At 41.8% G+C, this 17,445-nt stretch overlaps 1 protein-coding gene across 2 annotated transcripts in view; it reads left to right on the forward strand.

Moving 5' to 3' along the window:
- The first annotated feature begins 2,707 nt into the window (after positions 1-2,707).
- MRPL1 (mitochondrial ribosomal protein L1) overlaps positions 2,708-17,445 on the forward strand; it is a 41,759-nt gene continuing 27,021 nt past the window's right edge. For both annotated transcript variants that reach the window (XM_074950464.1, XM_074950465.1), the window contains exons 1-7: positions 2,708-2,790; positions 3,433-3,526; positions 6,805-7,060; positions 8,114-8,197; positions 11,271-11,342; positions 13,449-13,560; positions 16,224-16,324. In XM_074950464.1, the coding sequence (XP_074806565.1) occupies positions 2,757-2,790; positions 3,433-3,526; positions 6,805-7,060; positions 8,114-8,197; positions 11,271-11,342; positions 13,449-13,560; positions 16,224-16,324 (753 nt within the window). In that variant the 5' untranslated portion in view covers positions 2,708-2,756. The remainder of the gene's footprint in view (positions 2,791-3,432; positions 3,527-6,804; positions 7,061-8,113; positions 8,198-11,270; positions 11,343-13,448; positions 13,561-16,223; positions 16,325-17,445) is intronic.

The following is a 17,445-nucleotide window of genomic DNA, read 5'->3' on the forward strand; positions in this document are numbered from 1 at the left end:
GTAACCCCACACTCCAATCCCTTGCCCCAGCCCTGAGCCCCCCCACAAACCCAGAGCCCCTTCCTGCACCCCAAACCCCTCGTCCCTGGCCCCACCCCAGTGCCTGCATCCCCAGCACAGAGCCCTGACCCCCTCCCGCACCCCAACCCTCTGCCCCAGCCCTGAGCCCCCCCAAATCCAGAGCCCCCTCCTGCACCCCAAACCCCTCATCCCTGGTCCCACCCCGCAGCCCTCACCCCTGCACCGCAACCCTGTTCCTCAGCCCTGAGCCCCTCCCACACCGAGGTGAGGGGATGGGGAGCAGAGTATGGGCAGAAGGCCGGGAGCAGGGCATAGGCACAGGAAGCACCCCCAGGTTTTATGCTCGGAGCCAGCAGCTGAGGAGCGGGGCCAGTGGCCCCACATAAAACCTGGGGGTGCTGCAGCACCCCCCGCATCTCTACTTCCCACACTTACGACCTGGGCTCTAAATGTCAGGCTGGGTTCTTTACTTTGCAAGCATTATCATTTGTAATAAAAGTTTTGCAGGCCAAAATATGCCATTGGTGACATCTGTTCAGTCCCACTTGCTTTCCTGATTGGAACCCAGTAAAAAGTTCTATTGATGATGCACAAGAAAAAACAGAAATCATCTCATTCTCTTTTAGCTGAGTTGGCTCTACAGCGCTAAGGAGCAAAAGGTAATAACCGCTGAGGCCCTGTTTCTGCAAATGTGTCAGAACCTGAGTAACTTTACACAGAGCAGCAGTCTTTGCAGGATCATTATCACAATTTTTATCACTAAAGTCAGCAGATGTGATTGAATGCACACAAGGAATAGATCACTGAGTAAGAGGAAGCCACTTTTGCTCGTTATTTTTCAAGGAAGACCTGTACTTTAAGATGCGAAATTGTTGACAGTTTAAAAGACAGCAAGTTATCTCAATATAATGAAAATATCCCCACTTAAAAGTAAATAGAAATGAGCCCAGCTCCATTTGAAGCATCCTCATCTAATTTTGGCATATCTCTCATTTTGCATTCAGTTGTTTATTTGTGATCTAACTGGTAAGGAGGCACATGAAGGGCTCATAGTTGAAGACCAAGGTAAAGAGCATGCCATCATAATATATTTAAAGAATAATGAAAATCACAGCAAAAATAAGGATGGACAAAAACATATTCCAAAGGAATTTATTGAATGTTTAAGGCCAGTGACTCTGCTTCACATACTGTAAATTGCACAATATAAATACAAATATCACTGGAAAGTCTGAGTGGTACTCTTATGTTATGAGTGACTAATGATATTTACGCATGAATTTCCATTAGTATAAAAGAAATCATTTAAAAAATTCAAACTGAGACTCTAACTCTGAGCTCCACGCATACAATGCTAATTGAAGGATTGGGGCCTGGTATGCTCATCATTTGTGTAACTTTCATTTTAAACTCAAACTACTACTATTAGCCAGAGTAGGGGACAAGGGATTCTACTCTACTATGAAGAATTAGGCTGTATCTGTAATACAAAATAGTCCACTAGGAAAGCAATTTTAAATATAACCTTTAAAATGGTTTCAGCCAACACAGCTGTACCCAGAGGGTGCATAGAATATAATTGCCCCATTTGTGTTATATCTTTTATCGTGTTTAAGCAGCAAGGTACAGCTCAGGACCGGAGCACATCTCCTTAATGTGGTTATTATTTATATTAAAATAGTACCTAGATGTCCCAAGCAGGGACATCGCATGATTCTGTTCTTACAAGCAAGAACAGTGTCAGATCAGCTATGATGGAAAAGTGTGAAGCCTGAGATTGTCCTCGGGGTTGACTCATCCCCTCTGCTCATGGCTGGGTTTCTCTATCTAGATAATTACCTGATCCTATGGGCGCGGTAGCTGAGCAGTACACAAACATCCATGAACTTGTCCTCATACCAGCCCTGTGAGCCCAGGAAGTATTAGCTCCAGTTTACAGCTGGGAAACCAAGGCACAGAGAGATTAAATAACTGGTGCAAGGTCTGGTCCACAGACAGGGCTTCTGGGGCCTAAGCCTTGATTTCCAAGGTCCCAATCCAGTGCTGTAATCACAGGACCAGCCTTACTCTCCAAAGCAGACACTTGTGCAATCCCAATGCTTTTATCAATCAGGCAAACAACACAATCCTGATGTTAAGCGAGGCCCCGGGGGCCAAGGCTACTACTCTCTCCATGACCCTGCTGTGCCAGGGCAGGTCATCTCTCTGGCCCTGTTCTGGAGCTGGCAGACCTGGCACCCAAAGCTGCATGCCCGCCCCGTCCCTTTCACAAGCAGGAGCAAGAGACTGGGGGGGCGGGAGGCACATGGGTCACTGGGCACAGGGGATTACAGGGGGGCTGGAATAATGTGTACAGTGGGGGTGCTGAAAGCCATTGAACCAAACTGTAAAGGCTGTGTGTAATGGAAACCACTTCAAAGCTGGGGGTGCTGCAGCTCCCCTAGTTCCAGCACTTGGGGGGGGACGTTGGAGTTGGGGGAGCTCCCTCCTCCCCCAGGCAGCAGGGGCTCTTGCCTCCCAGTGACCTTCCTGGAACCCTGGGGGGGGGGGCGGACCCGGCTTCCACCTGCCCCACCCGCAGCGGGCGGTGGCTGCTCTCCCCGCCCCGACATCCCCATTCCCCCGGCGGAGGGGGAAGGGTGTGACACCGGAACCCCCCCTCCCCGGAACCTTCCTCCCCGGCTCCGCGCTGCAGCTGGGTTCGCTTTGAGTGTGACACGGCCCGGCCCGGCGACATGGCGGCGCCCGGCAGGTGCTGCCTGCGGAGACGTGAGTGGCGGGGGGGGGCCGCGATGAGCGGGGATCCTCCAATGCCTGTAACGGGGGTGGGGGCGCCTCCCGACGGGCCGGCTCCCCAGTCCCGGCTCACAGAGAGCCCGGGGCCGCCCAGCTACGGCTCTGATCGCCTGGGCCTCGGGTCTGGTTCTCACACGGGCTGGAGGGGGACCCCCGGCCCTGAAACACCCAGCAGCGTCCCGGCCGGAGGCTGGGGAGCGGCCGCAGAGTCTGTTGCCCGGCAGCGGGGCCGCCAGATCCCTCCCGTCCCGCGGGCCCGTTGGAGGCAGACGGGGTGGCGAGCGAGCGTTTGGCCTTGTTGTGAGGTGTCCTTGAGACGCCTTTAGCAAAACTCTGCTTCATCCGGTGGAGAGACTGAAAAGGGCGTTTAATATGAATCCTAAACTGGGGGGGGGGGCTTCCTCCGGGGAGGGACAGCTGGCAGGCCTTGCTCCAGGGTTTTGTTGCGAATAGGCAGGCAAGGGAAATCTGTAAAAATAGCGTCACAAATCAGGCCGGAATAGACCTTAAAACGCAAAAAAAAAAAAAAAAAAAAAAATCGCTCCCTTTCTGTGCTAACTGATCAGAGTATTACAAACGTTAATGTATTTTTTTTTTTTTGGTATTTTTAAACAGTTCTGGCTCAGTTTCCCAGGATTGATCAACGTACCTCAGTAGTTCCCTGTCTTGGAAACATACAGCGATCCATTAGACCCTATGCTGCTGCAAAGTGAGTGTTTACTATATTTCTAACAGGCTGTGTCTGCAGTCATGGGTTACACAAATGGCTTTTAAAATTAAGAAGACTTAATAATATCTTGAATATTGGTGTAAATGTCGCTGTTGGGCATATCCCTAGTACAACTTAGGCTACTTCCCTTTCTTATGGAGTATTAGAAGCCCTTTTGGAAGTGGCTACCTTTTGGTTAAGCACTGTTACTGAAGAAGGATAATTGCTTTGCCATATTTCAGAGTAGCAGCCGTGTTAGTCTGTATTCGCAAAAAGAAAAGGAGTACTTGTGGCACCTTAGAGACTAACCAATTGATTTGAGCATAAGCTTTCGTGAGCTACAGCTCACTTCATCGGATGCATAAAGTGGAAAATACAGTGAGGAGATTTATATACACACAGACCATGAAAAAATGGGTGTTTATCATACGCTTTGCCATAGTCACAATATATTTTTTTTAATTCACTTTTCTATATACTTGCTTATGAACAGTAAAATAAATACAAATGTTACAAAACAAAATAGACTAGTAAAGATTAGTCAGTCCTACCACTGAGACTGTTATCAAATGGACTACTAAAAAGAGGATATCAACATAAAAGCTAGTTGGTTTATAAAAATTAGTACTTTTAAGTGGTGCATATGCTCCTGCTTCTCCTGACAGTTGGTGTGGTTTTACAATCACATTTTCCTCTTAAAAAATCTGTCTGTTGTGTGAAATATGTACATAGATGAGAGGAAGAAAACTATGCAGACACTACAGTAAAACTTACTATACACAAAATACTGTCAATGCTTCTAATTTCTCTCAGTTTTACTAATGTAAAGTGTTACTTGAAAAGATTGGTGAAGTTTTGTTTAATGGAAGTATGGCTTTAAATTAACAACATACTTTTAATGCTTATCCTTCTTCTATTATCTGTTTCTTTCTTTATGTGCTCTTCACCCTCCCATTCTCAGTAGCCTTGAAAACTAGATAATGTCATGAAGGCACTTGGGTCTGCCTGCAGAGAGCTGTTTGCAGGATTGGAACATAAGATGATGAGCAACATTCAAATGGATTCAGGAAGGGAAGACCATGAAATATATACAACACTTGTATGAATATATGGATAGCTTTGTAATTACATATATATCAATACTCTCAATTGCCTCTTAGCCTAGCCATTAAACTTTGGCTGATTTTTTTTTTTTTTTTTTTTTTGTAGACTTCAGTATTACTCTTGTTTTTATAAGGAAAGTGCTCAGATACAATGGTGGTAGGTCACAGGATAAAATCTTAAGATAAATATATGGTTGCTGTGGTAGTGGGTCTGAAGAAAGGATATATAAATTATTTGAGTGTATTCTGTGTCAGACATGCACAAAGTTGTCCATAACTTTTATTATTTTTACAGTCTTAGATACACATGTATACAGCATCTTCTACAAGAGCTTGATACTATGTTGTGTTTGAATAGCAGTATGTGATCACCTGATTGGAGACTGTACCATAATGCATATGCATGAAGGAGTGGAGTTGAAAATATTACCTTAACTTTAGTGTTTTGACATAACTGTGCAACATTAATTTAGATCTTTAACACAGTCATGTGAAATGCAGAGTATCAGGTGCAAAACACCTTAAGAGTATTTATTCCCAAATACCTAGTGGCAGATTTTCCAGAGGTGTTGAGCAGCTACAGCTCCCATTGACTTTGACAGGAATTGTAGTTACTCAGCACCTTTAAAAATCAGCACCTTAACTTTTTAAAGATAGCAAAGAATTGCTTAGGAGTAAACTGCTCTTTTTCCTGCCATGAGAATATTCTGGTTTCTGTTATGATCAAGTGACAATCCTTGAGAACCCTCCTTCAGCACTCCTTTGTGATGATAACCAAAGTCTCACGTAAAAACAGACCACTTCCCTTCCTTAATAAAAACAAAATTTAAAATTCAATAGATTACAGAGCCCAAGAGGTGTTAAATGTTTACTTTGCAGAACCAGAGCGAAACCTATTGGACTTCCCAAAATGGGATTCTTAAAAGTAGAGAAAACTTATGGAAGTTGCAGAGAGCTGCAAGAAGGAAGGTGGAGAGGGCTGATCATTTATGACCCACATTGAGTAAAACAGATTTATTTGGTCTGCCTGGGTAGCCAGTCTTAAATGGCTTCTACTGTACTAGTTGTAATGGGTTACAATATCTTTCCCTTAGGCACAGAAGATGGGATTGTTCAGTATGGAGCTGAATTAATTCCTTCCTACAGGAAATTCATGGAAACTGCTTTGTCATCTTTGCCATTCACCTTGCTGGCTTCCGGATATTCTTAAGATATGGGGGGGAACTAACTCTTACAGATCTGTGCGTAAATAGGATTGCCAGGATAATGTCCCACTTGCCTTTTTTGAGAAGAAAATTTTGATGCTTTTGGAAGCGTTCATTTGAATTTCTAAAAGTGGAACTTGTCCTTTTTGTAGTACCTGAAACAATAACTTCAGAGTTGGAATTTCAATTTGTTTTTTGCCATTAAATGCAAATTAAGTGGTAACATTAATGGAATGCAACTTGTGCGCTAACATTGGCAGATCAGTGGTGAAGCCAACGCAGTTATCTAAATTAACCTTTGAGCCAAAGTCAAGATATTTTGCTCTGATATTTGTCTAGGAATTCAGTCATTATCAGAGCACAAATTCAGATTCCAAAATCATTAGTGCTCTTTCACTAAACTGACTGCACAAAAACAGATTTTAAAGCTTCTGATTTCTGAGAGGCTATTCAGGATTGTTGCCATCATGAGGCAGGAGCTACATCCCACAAGAAACTTGCAGCCAGGAAGAAAAGAACATTGTAATGTTTAATTCTTTAGGAATTTTACTGGATTACTGAGGCAGATTAGTTTAAAGGGATTATGATGAATTTTTTTTAACAGGTGCTATGTTCTGATTATTTAAATCTTCTTTAAGATGACTATCAAAGTCCATCTGTGACCATACTCATAGTCACTGACTCGGTAATCTAGCATCTATTGCTTTGTAGCCTTTGAGGTTCAGTTTCATTAATAGTGTTTTGGTTCTGATTTGTTTTTACTCTTCCTCCTATGTTTACAGTAGGTGGGTGGGCGAAGTAGGTGGGAAGTCCAATGCAGTTTTGATGGATTGACCTTTCATGAGTTGACTTGGCCACACAAGACATTGTTTTTTATTGAGATGCCATTTAAACCAAACTGGTTTTTATTCAAGTATGTACTAAGCATTAAGGTTAATGGTCTTATATTTATCATTTTGGTTTGCAAAAGAACTGCAAAAAAAGGTTCAAAGGATGCCAAGCAGAAAACTTCGGAAGCAGAGCCAGCAAAAAAAAAGAACACTTACAGACGAAAGTTAGCAAGCAAGCCAGTGGATGATGTGTATTTAACATGGTTGTATGAAAGGCCAGTCTATGATGCAGAGGTGGCTGTGGACATGCTGAAGAAGTTTCAGCAGTTGGACTTCACTTACCCAAAACAACATGTATATGCTAACCTCACCCTGGATATGATGCTAGAGAAGAAGGTATGTTGACAGTACCTACAGATTTGCAGTTGTGATATTTTAAGAAACTACCTTTCTTAATGGCAAGGGAAAGAAATGTAATACGGTGAAGTGTCTTTCCTGTCATCTTGCTCTGACTCATCCTCCAAACCTCTTTCACATTTGGCGACATGTTTATGCAGGGTATTCACTGTTCTTTCCTAGACGACACTGTGCTTTGGCAGAACTGTACATAGTATCTTTCAAATTCAGGACTTAAAGATGTTTCCTCTGATCAACAATTTCTGTTGTTCTTCTAATGTTTTAAAGACGGCTGTATAGTTAGTCCTATTCCAAGAAACAACCTATTTTGATAAGGATTGTCTGTGTTCATATAGTCCCTTTAGAAGATTTGTATAATTTAAAAGTTGGCATCCGGTCATGGAAAAATCCTATATTCATTCATTCATTCATTCATTCTCTCTCTCTCTCTTTTCCCTGCCTTGCTAGTGCTCTTGCCATTGTGCTGTATTGAACAGCAATCCCCATCTAATCCCCTACTGTTCCTGGGTGCACTCCTTACGAGGAGAGTAGAGACAATAATTTTCTTTCCTCTTTCCCCTCCTGTTTTTATTTCTCTTCCTTCTGCCCTGGGTTAATGTTGTCACTTCTCTCTTGGCAGCACAACAGGAAAAGCATCGTGTATGGGCATGGCATAGACACCTGCCTAGTTTTGAGGGAGTCCTAAATTGAACTAGAGGGACAAAAATACAGAAGTGTGTAAAATGTCAGTTCATTCTAGTCTCATATTTCAAGTAATGCATTTTAGGCTATCTAGTTATCATGTCAACAGCTAACTTAATGTACCAAAAAATGATCTATGGGTAGAGCTGTTCTTTATTTGTAATTTCAGTAGTTCATAGCCAACTTACAACACAAATGTTAGTACTTAGTGGACCAGCTCCACACAAGTGGGAAAAATATACAAAACCCCCTTTTTTTATAAACCACGTTCCAGTTAGGATTTAGATGTCCTACAGTAAGAGAGTTTTAAATTTGCACCAACCACTTTTTTTTTTTTTTTATATCTGTTAGAAAAAAGTGGATCAGTTTGTCAGCACCATTCTTCTGCCATATCCTTTTGCAAACGAAATCAATAAAGTTTTGGTATTCACAGAGGTGAGTAAACGTGTTATTTAAGTCTTGCATTTCAGATATTTTATGTATACAACAAATGTTTAGTACATGGTTCACTTTTGTATTTGTGTAGGGCCTTTCGTTCTGAAGGATCCCAAAGTGTTTTACAAAGTTTCTTGGACCAGGAGCGACCTCTGGCTGTGGATGCTTAGCAATTTAATGTGTTTGTTCCTACTTTTTTCTGTTCTCCTGTCTTGTGTGTGTACACTTATCTGTTAGCAGAATATTCTAGTGCTGTAAACTTAAGAATTTAAGAGGAATTGAGTACCAAGGCTGAAGCAACTCATAATAAGCAGCTCAGTTCTTGTAACCCAAGGGTGGGCAAACTTTTTGCCCCGAGGGCCACTTTGGGGTTGCAAAACTGTATGGAGGGACGGGTAGGGAAGGCTGTGCCCCGCCCCGTCCACCCCCTCCCACTTCCAGCCTCCTGACTTCCCCCCTCAGAACCCGTGACCCATCCAACCCCCCCGCTCCTTGTCCCCTGACACATACACCGCCTGAGACCCGCTGCCCCTATCCAAACCGCCCTCCGGGGACCCTACCCCCATCCAATGCCCCCTGACCCCTATCCGCACCCCCACCCCCCGACAGGCCTACCCCGGGACTCCCACACCTATCCAACCTCCCCTATTCCCCGTCCCCTGACTGCCTCCCCACCCCGAACTATCTGCCCCTTATCCAACCTCCCCGCCCCCTTACCATGCCAGAGCCAGCCCCACCACCGTCCTGCCCGGCAGGAGCTTGCAGCCCTGCTGCCCAGAGCGCTGGCGGCACGACAAGCTGGGGTTGCAGGGGAGCAGGGACAGCAGGGAAGGGGCCGGGGGCTAGCCTCCCCGGCTGGGAGCTCAGGGGCTGGGCAGGAAGTCCCACAGGCTGGGATGTGGCCCGCAAGTTGTAGTTTGCCCACCTCTGTTGTAACTTAATGCGGGCTAAAGGAAGTGTCCTTTCACTAGTTAGAATCCATTGCTGTTTTTCTCCTTCTCCCCATATGTCCATAATTATTTTTCATCTTAATTTATTTAAAATTCAATTTATATGATATAAAGCTTGTGCCTCTGTAGTTGATTTGTCTTAATACCAAATCCTCAATCTTTTAGTTGCCCTCCCTAAATCTTTTCTACTTTCCTTCAAGACTGCCAAATGCCTGGCTTATGTACATAATAGAAAACTAATATTTTGGAATAAGTCTTTTATAGAACTTTTGCTGATACATTTCATTTAAAGTACTTAAATGCTCGTGAAAGGTCCTGCATTAACAGCCACAGATCTTCCCTTAGCCACAGAATAGGTACAGCACAAGCATTGGCAGAACCTATGCTGCGGTCTGATAGCAGCCATTTTTTCAGGCACAGGCTGAGCTATAACAAAAATAGACCAAAATTTAAACCAAATAAATATTTTGCATCGGGCACTGGAGGTTGGTCATGTAATTGTAGAAAATCACCAAAGGGAGCAAATTTAATCAAATGTGAGAGTCCTGCCACCACTTCTGGAGAGTTCAGCTGTAGAGGCTTCCAGCTGACTTTTTAATAGTTTTAACAAGGTATAAAGTGAAAAGCAATCTACCAAACAACCATATCACAGACCATTTAAGGTTGTAAGGATAATGATCACCCAGAAGATAGCAGGAAACCACTGCAGACACTTGAGTCCAAGTGTTTGCTATATTCACAGTGGCTTGCGCTGCTCAGACAAGCAACAGCATTCTACTCACAAGCTCCACCTAGTGTAGACTGTGAAGGTAACCCTAAGCAGAATGCAGTAGAGTAGTCTAATATCAAGTGACAGAGACACGAATCATGGTTGTATTGACTGTATTGGAAAAGTATACCTGCAGCATCCTGGCCATCTATAGATAATGAAAGGCATGAGAGGCCAGCTTGCCAACTGAGGATTCAGGGGCAGTAATGGTTCCAGTAAGACATCTAATATGTGAGCCATTTTAGTAAAAGGTGGGCATAGTGTGCATCCTTCTTAGGATGTTCTGGATATTCATGCCATTATTTTCTGACTCTCTCTTCTAACAAAAGCTTCCGCTTGTCGTCCAGTTTGCTTTCATCAGGGTCCCTGCCTAAGTCAAATACTCGGAAAGAAATGGTTTTGTAGAATCAGAGTTAAATAGAAGATGTAGAACTGAGTATCCCCAGCAGATTGATGATACTGCAGCTCAGAAACTTCTCTCTCTCATTGTACCATATGCATAGCGGATAAGAGTGTGACAGGATGCAACTCAATGTGACCCTTTTTATGTGAGCACCTGGGGGAGGACAAGTAGTTTCCCCAGATTCTAAGCACCAGGACCCCAGAGAAGAAAGTGTGAAGCTATGTAATTTCTTTTTTATAAAAACTAAACATGACTTTATAATAGCTTATGTAATCAAACCATTAATATCTCATCAATGGTATTAAAAGCTATTGACAGATCACTAGATGATATTGATGGTTTCTGTTCAGTACTGAGATCTGAAAGTAAACTAATTGGATCACGTGTAGAGAATGAATGAGTAATTTCCAAACATCTTTTCAAGTAAAGGTCTCTTCAGTATTTGTTTAATGGTAGCTTGTTCACCTCAAGGAAGTTATTAACAATCATCTTCACTGGTGCACTAAAACTTTCTCCACTTTTTCTTTAAAGGATAAGACTCCATCTAGCAGATGGCTGGTTGCTTCATCCTGATCATGGAGAAAGAAAGCAAGAAACTGAGTGAAAACCACCCAACATAAATTGTTAACATTTCCTGTCTCACTGTTCTCTAGATTTGGTGAGATCATGGCAAAGATTTTGTTGCCACTCCTTACTGGGACCTGATTAAAATTTGTGAATTAGAGAGAGAGCTTCCATTAAAGATTCCCAGAGCTACCTATCTCTAAACCTCACTAGTTTTTAAACAGTTGTTCCCATCTGATAGTTTCATGTTTAACAAACAAGTGAGTTGGTTTTCCATTCAGTGCATATGACTGTGTTGGTGAAATCATTCTACTGTTGATGACTTTGAAGTAATAACAGAATGCTGATGGTACATATGTTATATCTGGGCTATTTGTTTTTTAACAGAATGCAGAAGAAATTAAAATAGCAAAAGAAAATGGAGCTGCTTTTGTGGGAGGGACTGAATTAATCCAAAAGGTATTTTTTTAATATCAGTGTAAATTGCATTTTTCATGTTACAAAAACCCTGTCAAGGCTGGGAAGCTTTACCCTTGTAAGTTTCAGTGGTCTAAACTGAGAGGTGACACAAACGATGGTGTTAAACTCATGCCAGTTTACTGATCTGTAAGTAGATGTAACACATGCTCTGATAAGGATGGAGAATGGGGTTGTAAGAAGAAAAGTAAGCAATAGGAATATGTTATAAGATGTAAGATAAAACAGGTATGCCCTCTTTTACTTCTATTGGTTGCTTTAGAGGAGTTGTTTTCAACCTTTCATTTGCAGATCCCTAAATAATTTAAAATGGAGGTGCCGACCCCTTTGGAAATCTTAAACATAGTCTGCAGACCCCCAGGGGCCACAGACCACAGGTTGAAAACTATTGTTCTATGGTAATGGCTATCTTTTGCAGACCCCTTAGACGTAGTCTGCAGACCCCAGATTGAAAATCACTGCTTTAAGGGAAGCTTGCTGGGTTTTTTTTTTTTTTTTTTTGCCTTTTCTGGCAATGAAAATAAAGCCTGTTTTATTTTTAACAATTTAAAAAAATTACTTACAGAGTGTAATCTTCCACTGCTCTCTAAAGCTTACAAACCAGTATACAGTAACTTCTCACTTAATGTTGTAGTTCTGTTCCTGAAAAATGCGACTTTAAGCAAAACGATGTTAAGCTAATCCAATTTCCCCATAAGAATTAATGTAAATAGGGGGATTAGGTTCCAGGGAATTTTTTTTCACCAGACAAAAGATATATGTGTGTGTGTGTATGTATATATATATATATATATATATGTATATAATAGTCTTCTGTCTGGTGAAAAAAAATTCCCTGGAGCCTGATCCCCCCCCTATTTTACATATATACACTTATACTGTGTGAGTGTATACACACACACAGAGTATACATTTTAAACAAACAATTTTAATACTGGTACACAGCAACGATGATTGTGAAGCTTGGTTGAGGTGGTGAAGTCAGAGGGTGGGAGATTTCCTTGGGAATGCCTTACTGCTAAATGATGAACTAGCAATTGGCTGAGCCCTCAAGGGTTAACTCACTGTTGTTAATGTAGCCTCTCACTCTACAAGGCAGCACGAATAGAGGGAAGGGAGACAGCATGGCAGAGACACACCGTGTGTGTGTGTGTGTGTGTGTGTGTGTGAGTGAGAGAGAGGGAGAGATGTGCATTGCCCCTTTAAGTACACTGACCCCTCTCTTAAGTATGCTGCCTTGTTAAGTAGATCAGCAAGCTGAGACCACAGCTGCTGCCAAGAAGTTCCCTCCATCCTGAGACCTGTCTTATGTCCCCTTTGCTCTATGGAAGATGGGGTAAGTAGGGGGGAGGGGGACACCCTGATATTAGCTCCTCTCTTCTCCCCCTCCCCCCACACAGCAAGCAGGAGGCTCGGAGCAGCTCCAAGGCAGAGGGCAGGAGCAGCACATGGCAGTGGGGGGGAGGGACAGCCGAACTGCAGGCAACTGGTTGCCTGCTGGGCGGCTGCCGCACTGGGAGCTTAGGAGAGCAGGGAGCTGATAGGGGGGCTGCCAGCCTACCCTGGTTCCAAGCCCCCACCAGCTAGCTCCAACGGGCTGCTCTCCCTGCAAGCAGTGGACAAAGCAGGCGGCTGCCAAATGACGTTATAAGCGAGCATTGCACGACTTTAAACGAGCACGTTCCCAAATTGATCAGCAATGTAACAACGTTAACCAGGACGACTAAGGGAGGAGTTACTGTATTTACATCTTAGTTTTACATGCTCTTGTGGTTGGCTTTAAGAATGTGATCTTTCTAAAAACTACAAAGTTGGTTCCAAGAACTCTTTGAAGCGGGGACTTTGTCTTCCTTAGTACAGAACTTAGCGCTCTTTGGCACTACTTTGATACTGCTGCATTGGTCATATTGCCAAATGTTTAAAGTCTGATGGCTGAGAAACACAAGAGACAGAAGGCTTTTCCTTTCCTGAGGGTATTTTTTTTTTTAATTCTGAGCATTTTATCTCAAAAATAAATATTGCTTCCATTTTTAAATATACTTATATTGCAAACTTTCACATAATTATTCTGGCTTCTTTTAATTTCAGATTTTGGATGACGAAATCAATGCAGATTTTTACATAGCCGTTCCTGAAATAATAGCGAAGTTGCTACCTTTAAAAAACAAACTAAGAAAAAAGTTTCCAAAGACTAACAGAAGTAAGACATTTTCATTAAATATTATTTTATATATATTAAATATTTAATCACATTAATGTATTAATATTAAATATTAAGCCCTTGACCAGGAGCTTTCTCTTGAAACAATTTAATCAGCCTCTTCATTTAGGAAATGAAGCTGTGTAAAATGTATCTCTGGAATGAAGTCTTACTGAGAGGACCTTTACTGAGTTTGATTGTGATTTGAGACCAATATGATCTTTGAAAAATCTGGTACTCTGAGCCAGTTCTTCAGTTTAAATGAACTTGAGTTTAGAGTCAAGCCCTATCTGCATAAACTTATGGGAACTATGTATGTGCAAGAAACCTCTTACAGTGAGAGATCTATTTAGAGAAATACACGCAAAGTCACATACTTTGAAACTTACACATTGCAAAGAACTGAAATAGGGCTATAATAACCTTCTGCTTATAGCAAAGTTCTGTGGGGGAAAATGGTTTCACTAAAACAGTGAAAAATGTGCGGAAATTTTGTGTAGTCACGAGCACCACAACTTACCAGTTATTTGTATGTTTTGCCCACTTTTTAACGACATTTGAATGGCATCTGTCTTTAACCTATTTCTCTTTCACAATTATTTTCTTCATATGTATGGCTTGTTTCTTCATGATGCTATAAATATTCCCTCTCTTGGTATCGGATCTCCCACAACAACAAACATCGTTCTTTACAATATCTTTCTCTATTTTTTGACCTTCCTTTGTTTCTAAATGATCTTAATTTGTTACTTCTAACATGATCCAAATTAAAATCCTGCGGCTGTTCAAGCATTGGTTTTTTTTCTTGCTGACATTGTAATGCACTGAGAGTTTAAATCAAGATCTTTTCCTCATCTTTAATGTTTTCTTTCCTCCACAACTGTCTGCACAAAGTATTTACAAGCAGGCAAACAACATTTGTGCTCTTTAAACACTTGGAGCAAACTACTAATCTGTCAAAAATGTAACAGGTGCGTTAGAATACATGAAAGCCTATATTGTGCCCTTAAGAGGTTATTCAGTTTCTAGTTTAGCAAAACCTGATTTCTGGTACAGCCAACAGAACACGTGGGTAAAATAGAGTGTACGTTTCAAACAAGCTCATGACATTATAAGCCAAATAGGCCCTTGCAGCTCAGCTAACTATTTTCTCTCTTCTTGTTACTGATGGGAATCGTCCCGGTTAACGTTGTTTCTTGTTACGTTGCTGATCAATTAGAGAACGTGCTTGTTTAAAGTTGCCCAAGGCTCCCTTATAACATTGTTTGGCAGCTGCCTGCTTTGTTCACTGCTTGCAGGAAGAGCAGCCCGTTGGAGCTAGCTGGTGGGGGCTTGGAACCAGGGGGGACCGGCAGCTCCCCTAAATTCTCTGTGCGGTAGCTGCCGGGCAGTTCAGCTGTCCCTTCCCTCACTGTCATGTGCTGCTCCTGGTTTCTGCCTTGGAGCTGCTCCCGGGAGCCTCCTGCTTGCTGTGCAGGGGGGAGGGAAGAGGGGTGCTGATGTCAAGGTGTCTCCCTCCCCCAGCTCCTGTACCGCATCTCGATAGAGCTGGGTGGGACAGACAGGGCTCAGGATGGAGGGAGTTGGCCGGTAGCAGCTTCTGTCTCAACTTGCTGATCTACTTAAAAAGTCAATGTACTTAGAGTGAGGTCAGCGTACTTAAAGGGGCAATGCGCATCGCTCTCTCTCTCACACTCACTCACTCAAGGTGTATCTCTGTCATGCTGTCTCCTCCCTCCATTCATGCTGCCTTGTAGAGTGTGAGGCTACGTTAACAACAATGTGTTAACTCTTGAGGGCTCAGCCGAGTGCTAGTTCATCATTTAGCAGTAAGGCATTCCCTGGGAAATATCCCACCCTCTGACTCCACCACCTCAACCAAGCTTCACAATCATCATTGCTATGTACAGTATTAAATTGTTTGTTTGAAACTTAAACTGCGTGTGTGTGTGTGTGTATATATATATATAATATAGTCTTTTGTCAGTTGCAAAAAAATTTCCCTGGAACCTAAACCCCCCATTTACGTTAATTCTTATGGGGAAACTGGATTCGCTTAACATCTTTTTGCTTAAAGTAGCATTTTTCAGGAACATAACTACAACGTTAAGCGAGGAGTTACTGTATCCATCTTGGCTGGATTGAGTCGGGACACTGTATAAAATGTCTAATACTGTAGTTTACTAACTATATTTTAATCCTCTTGGGATATTTTTAAAATGTGCAGGTTTGTTTTGTTTTTTTCTGTTTAATTTCAGGTTAGAAATACATTTTCCAAACCAGATCTCTAACTGGTATAATAAGACTGCGTTGCAAGAGCCTTCATTTTTATAAAGCTCTACTACAGGCTTTTCATCTTGAATTATCTTGATATATTTCTTGCAGATAAATTACATCCTATTATAGAACAAATCATGTGCAGTAATTGGTGATTAAAAGTACATAGGCTCCTAAAACATCACAGTCTAACCTATGGATGTAAATGTATTGAATATGGGTCCACTGGGGGCCCTCACCCTGTCCTCAGTATCCTGCAGGTTTGTCAAGGGTGATGATTTTTTTTGACTTGATTACATTTAGAGGAAACCGTTCTAACTCTCCTTTTGGTTGTACTAGATGTAGGGACACTAATACTTTCTTCCACTTTTTGTTTTTCTAATTAGATTCTCTGGGCCGTGACATTCCAAAAATGCTGGAACTCTTCAAAGCGGGCCATGAGTATGTGGTAGAAGAGGAGAACCGTATCGAGACAAGAATAGCAACGGTATGCTCTACAAATAATTTTTTAGCAAATAATTCATGTACTTTCCTTTTATTATTCAGTGGAGTAGTTAATAATTTACTGAAAGGTACACAGTATGCCCTTGGTAATCTGTATGTTTTGTAGCTTTTTAGGAATGTGATTCACTAACCGGTTAACTAAATACATTGTGCTGTTGAATGATTTAAGTTAGAGCAGTTCCTGTAAATCGTTAAACCTCGGCTAATCTAAGAGTTTTCCTATTTAAAAAATTAGGAAAGCAAGCTATGCCTAACACACTGAGAAATGAAAGTTGTCAGAAATAGTCTTGTGATGCATGACAATTTGCCACCATATTGTAATGGACAGTAATGCTAAATGAAAGCATGGGATAAAACTCAAATATTACTAGGACCTCGATTCCAGACAGATTCTTGGGAACGGTATTTAACTTTAATACTTCAGTATCAATGCCATTTAAGATTTTGCACTTGAACTTTTTCAGTTCCTCCGCAGTACAACAAGCTCACAGTAATCACATTTTGACTTTCTGGGTCACTGATCATTTTGCTTTTTCTTAGTTTTAATCTCCAGGTTGTTTTCTGTTGGTATAAAAATGTTCTGCTTATTTGTATAGGCAGATCCAGAACTACTTGCTGCATACACCTTAATAAATTGTACAGGCTTTTTATTGCATTTAGAGTCCTATCTGTATGACCACATTTTTAAAAAGTTTGTTAGTTTTGGATAATATCTGCCACATCATGTAGTACATCTATACGTTGAATACTGTTTTTTTTTTTTAACCTGATTTCAGTTACTATAGTATCTTTATAATCTTTCATTTTCTCCCCTCCCTTTTCAGTGTTGCTTTTCTTATCTCTTTGTCTGTTACCTTTCCTGCTCTGGGTTCTGTTTCTGTTCTGTACTTGTTTTCTCTCCTCAAGACTCTCCCTCTTTCTCCCCACTCCACATTTTTTTTTCTTCTTTCTCCTTAGCTGTCTGCCCTGCCTGACTCTGCTTGGCTTTGTGTACTGATGCCAGCAAAATGAAATTTAATCCCTGAAGCTTTTTCTGGTAGTGTTTCAAGGATCAAGAATCTTGCAAAGTCTAATTGGAGGGTTCTGCATGTCAGTCAGGATTTG

The sequence above is a fragment of the Natator depressus genome, chromosome 4, assembly GCF_965152275.1.
Source record: "Natator depressus isolate rNatDep1 chromosome 4, rNatDep2.hap1, whole genome shotgun sequence".
Lineage (NCBI taxonomy): Eukaryota > Metazoa > Chordata > Testudines > Cheloniidae > Natator > Natator depressus.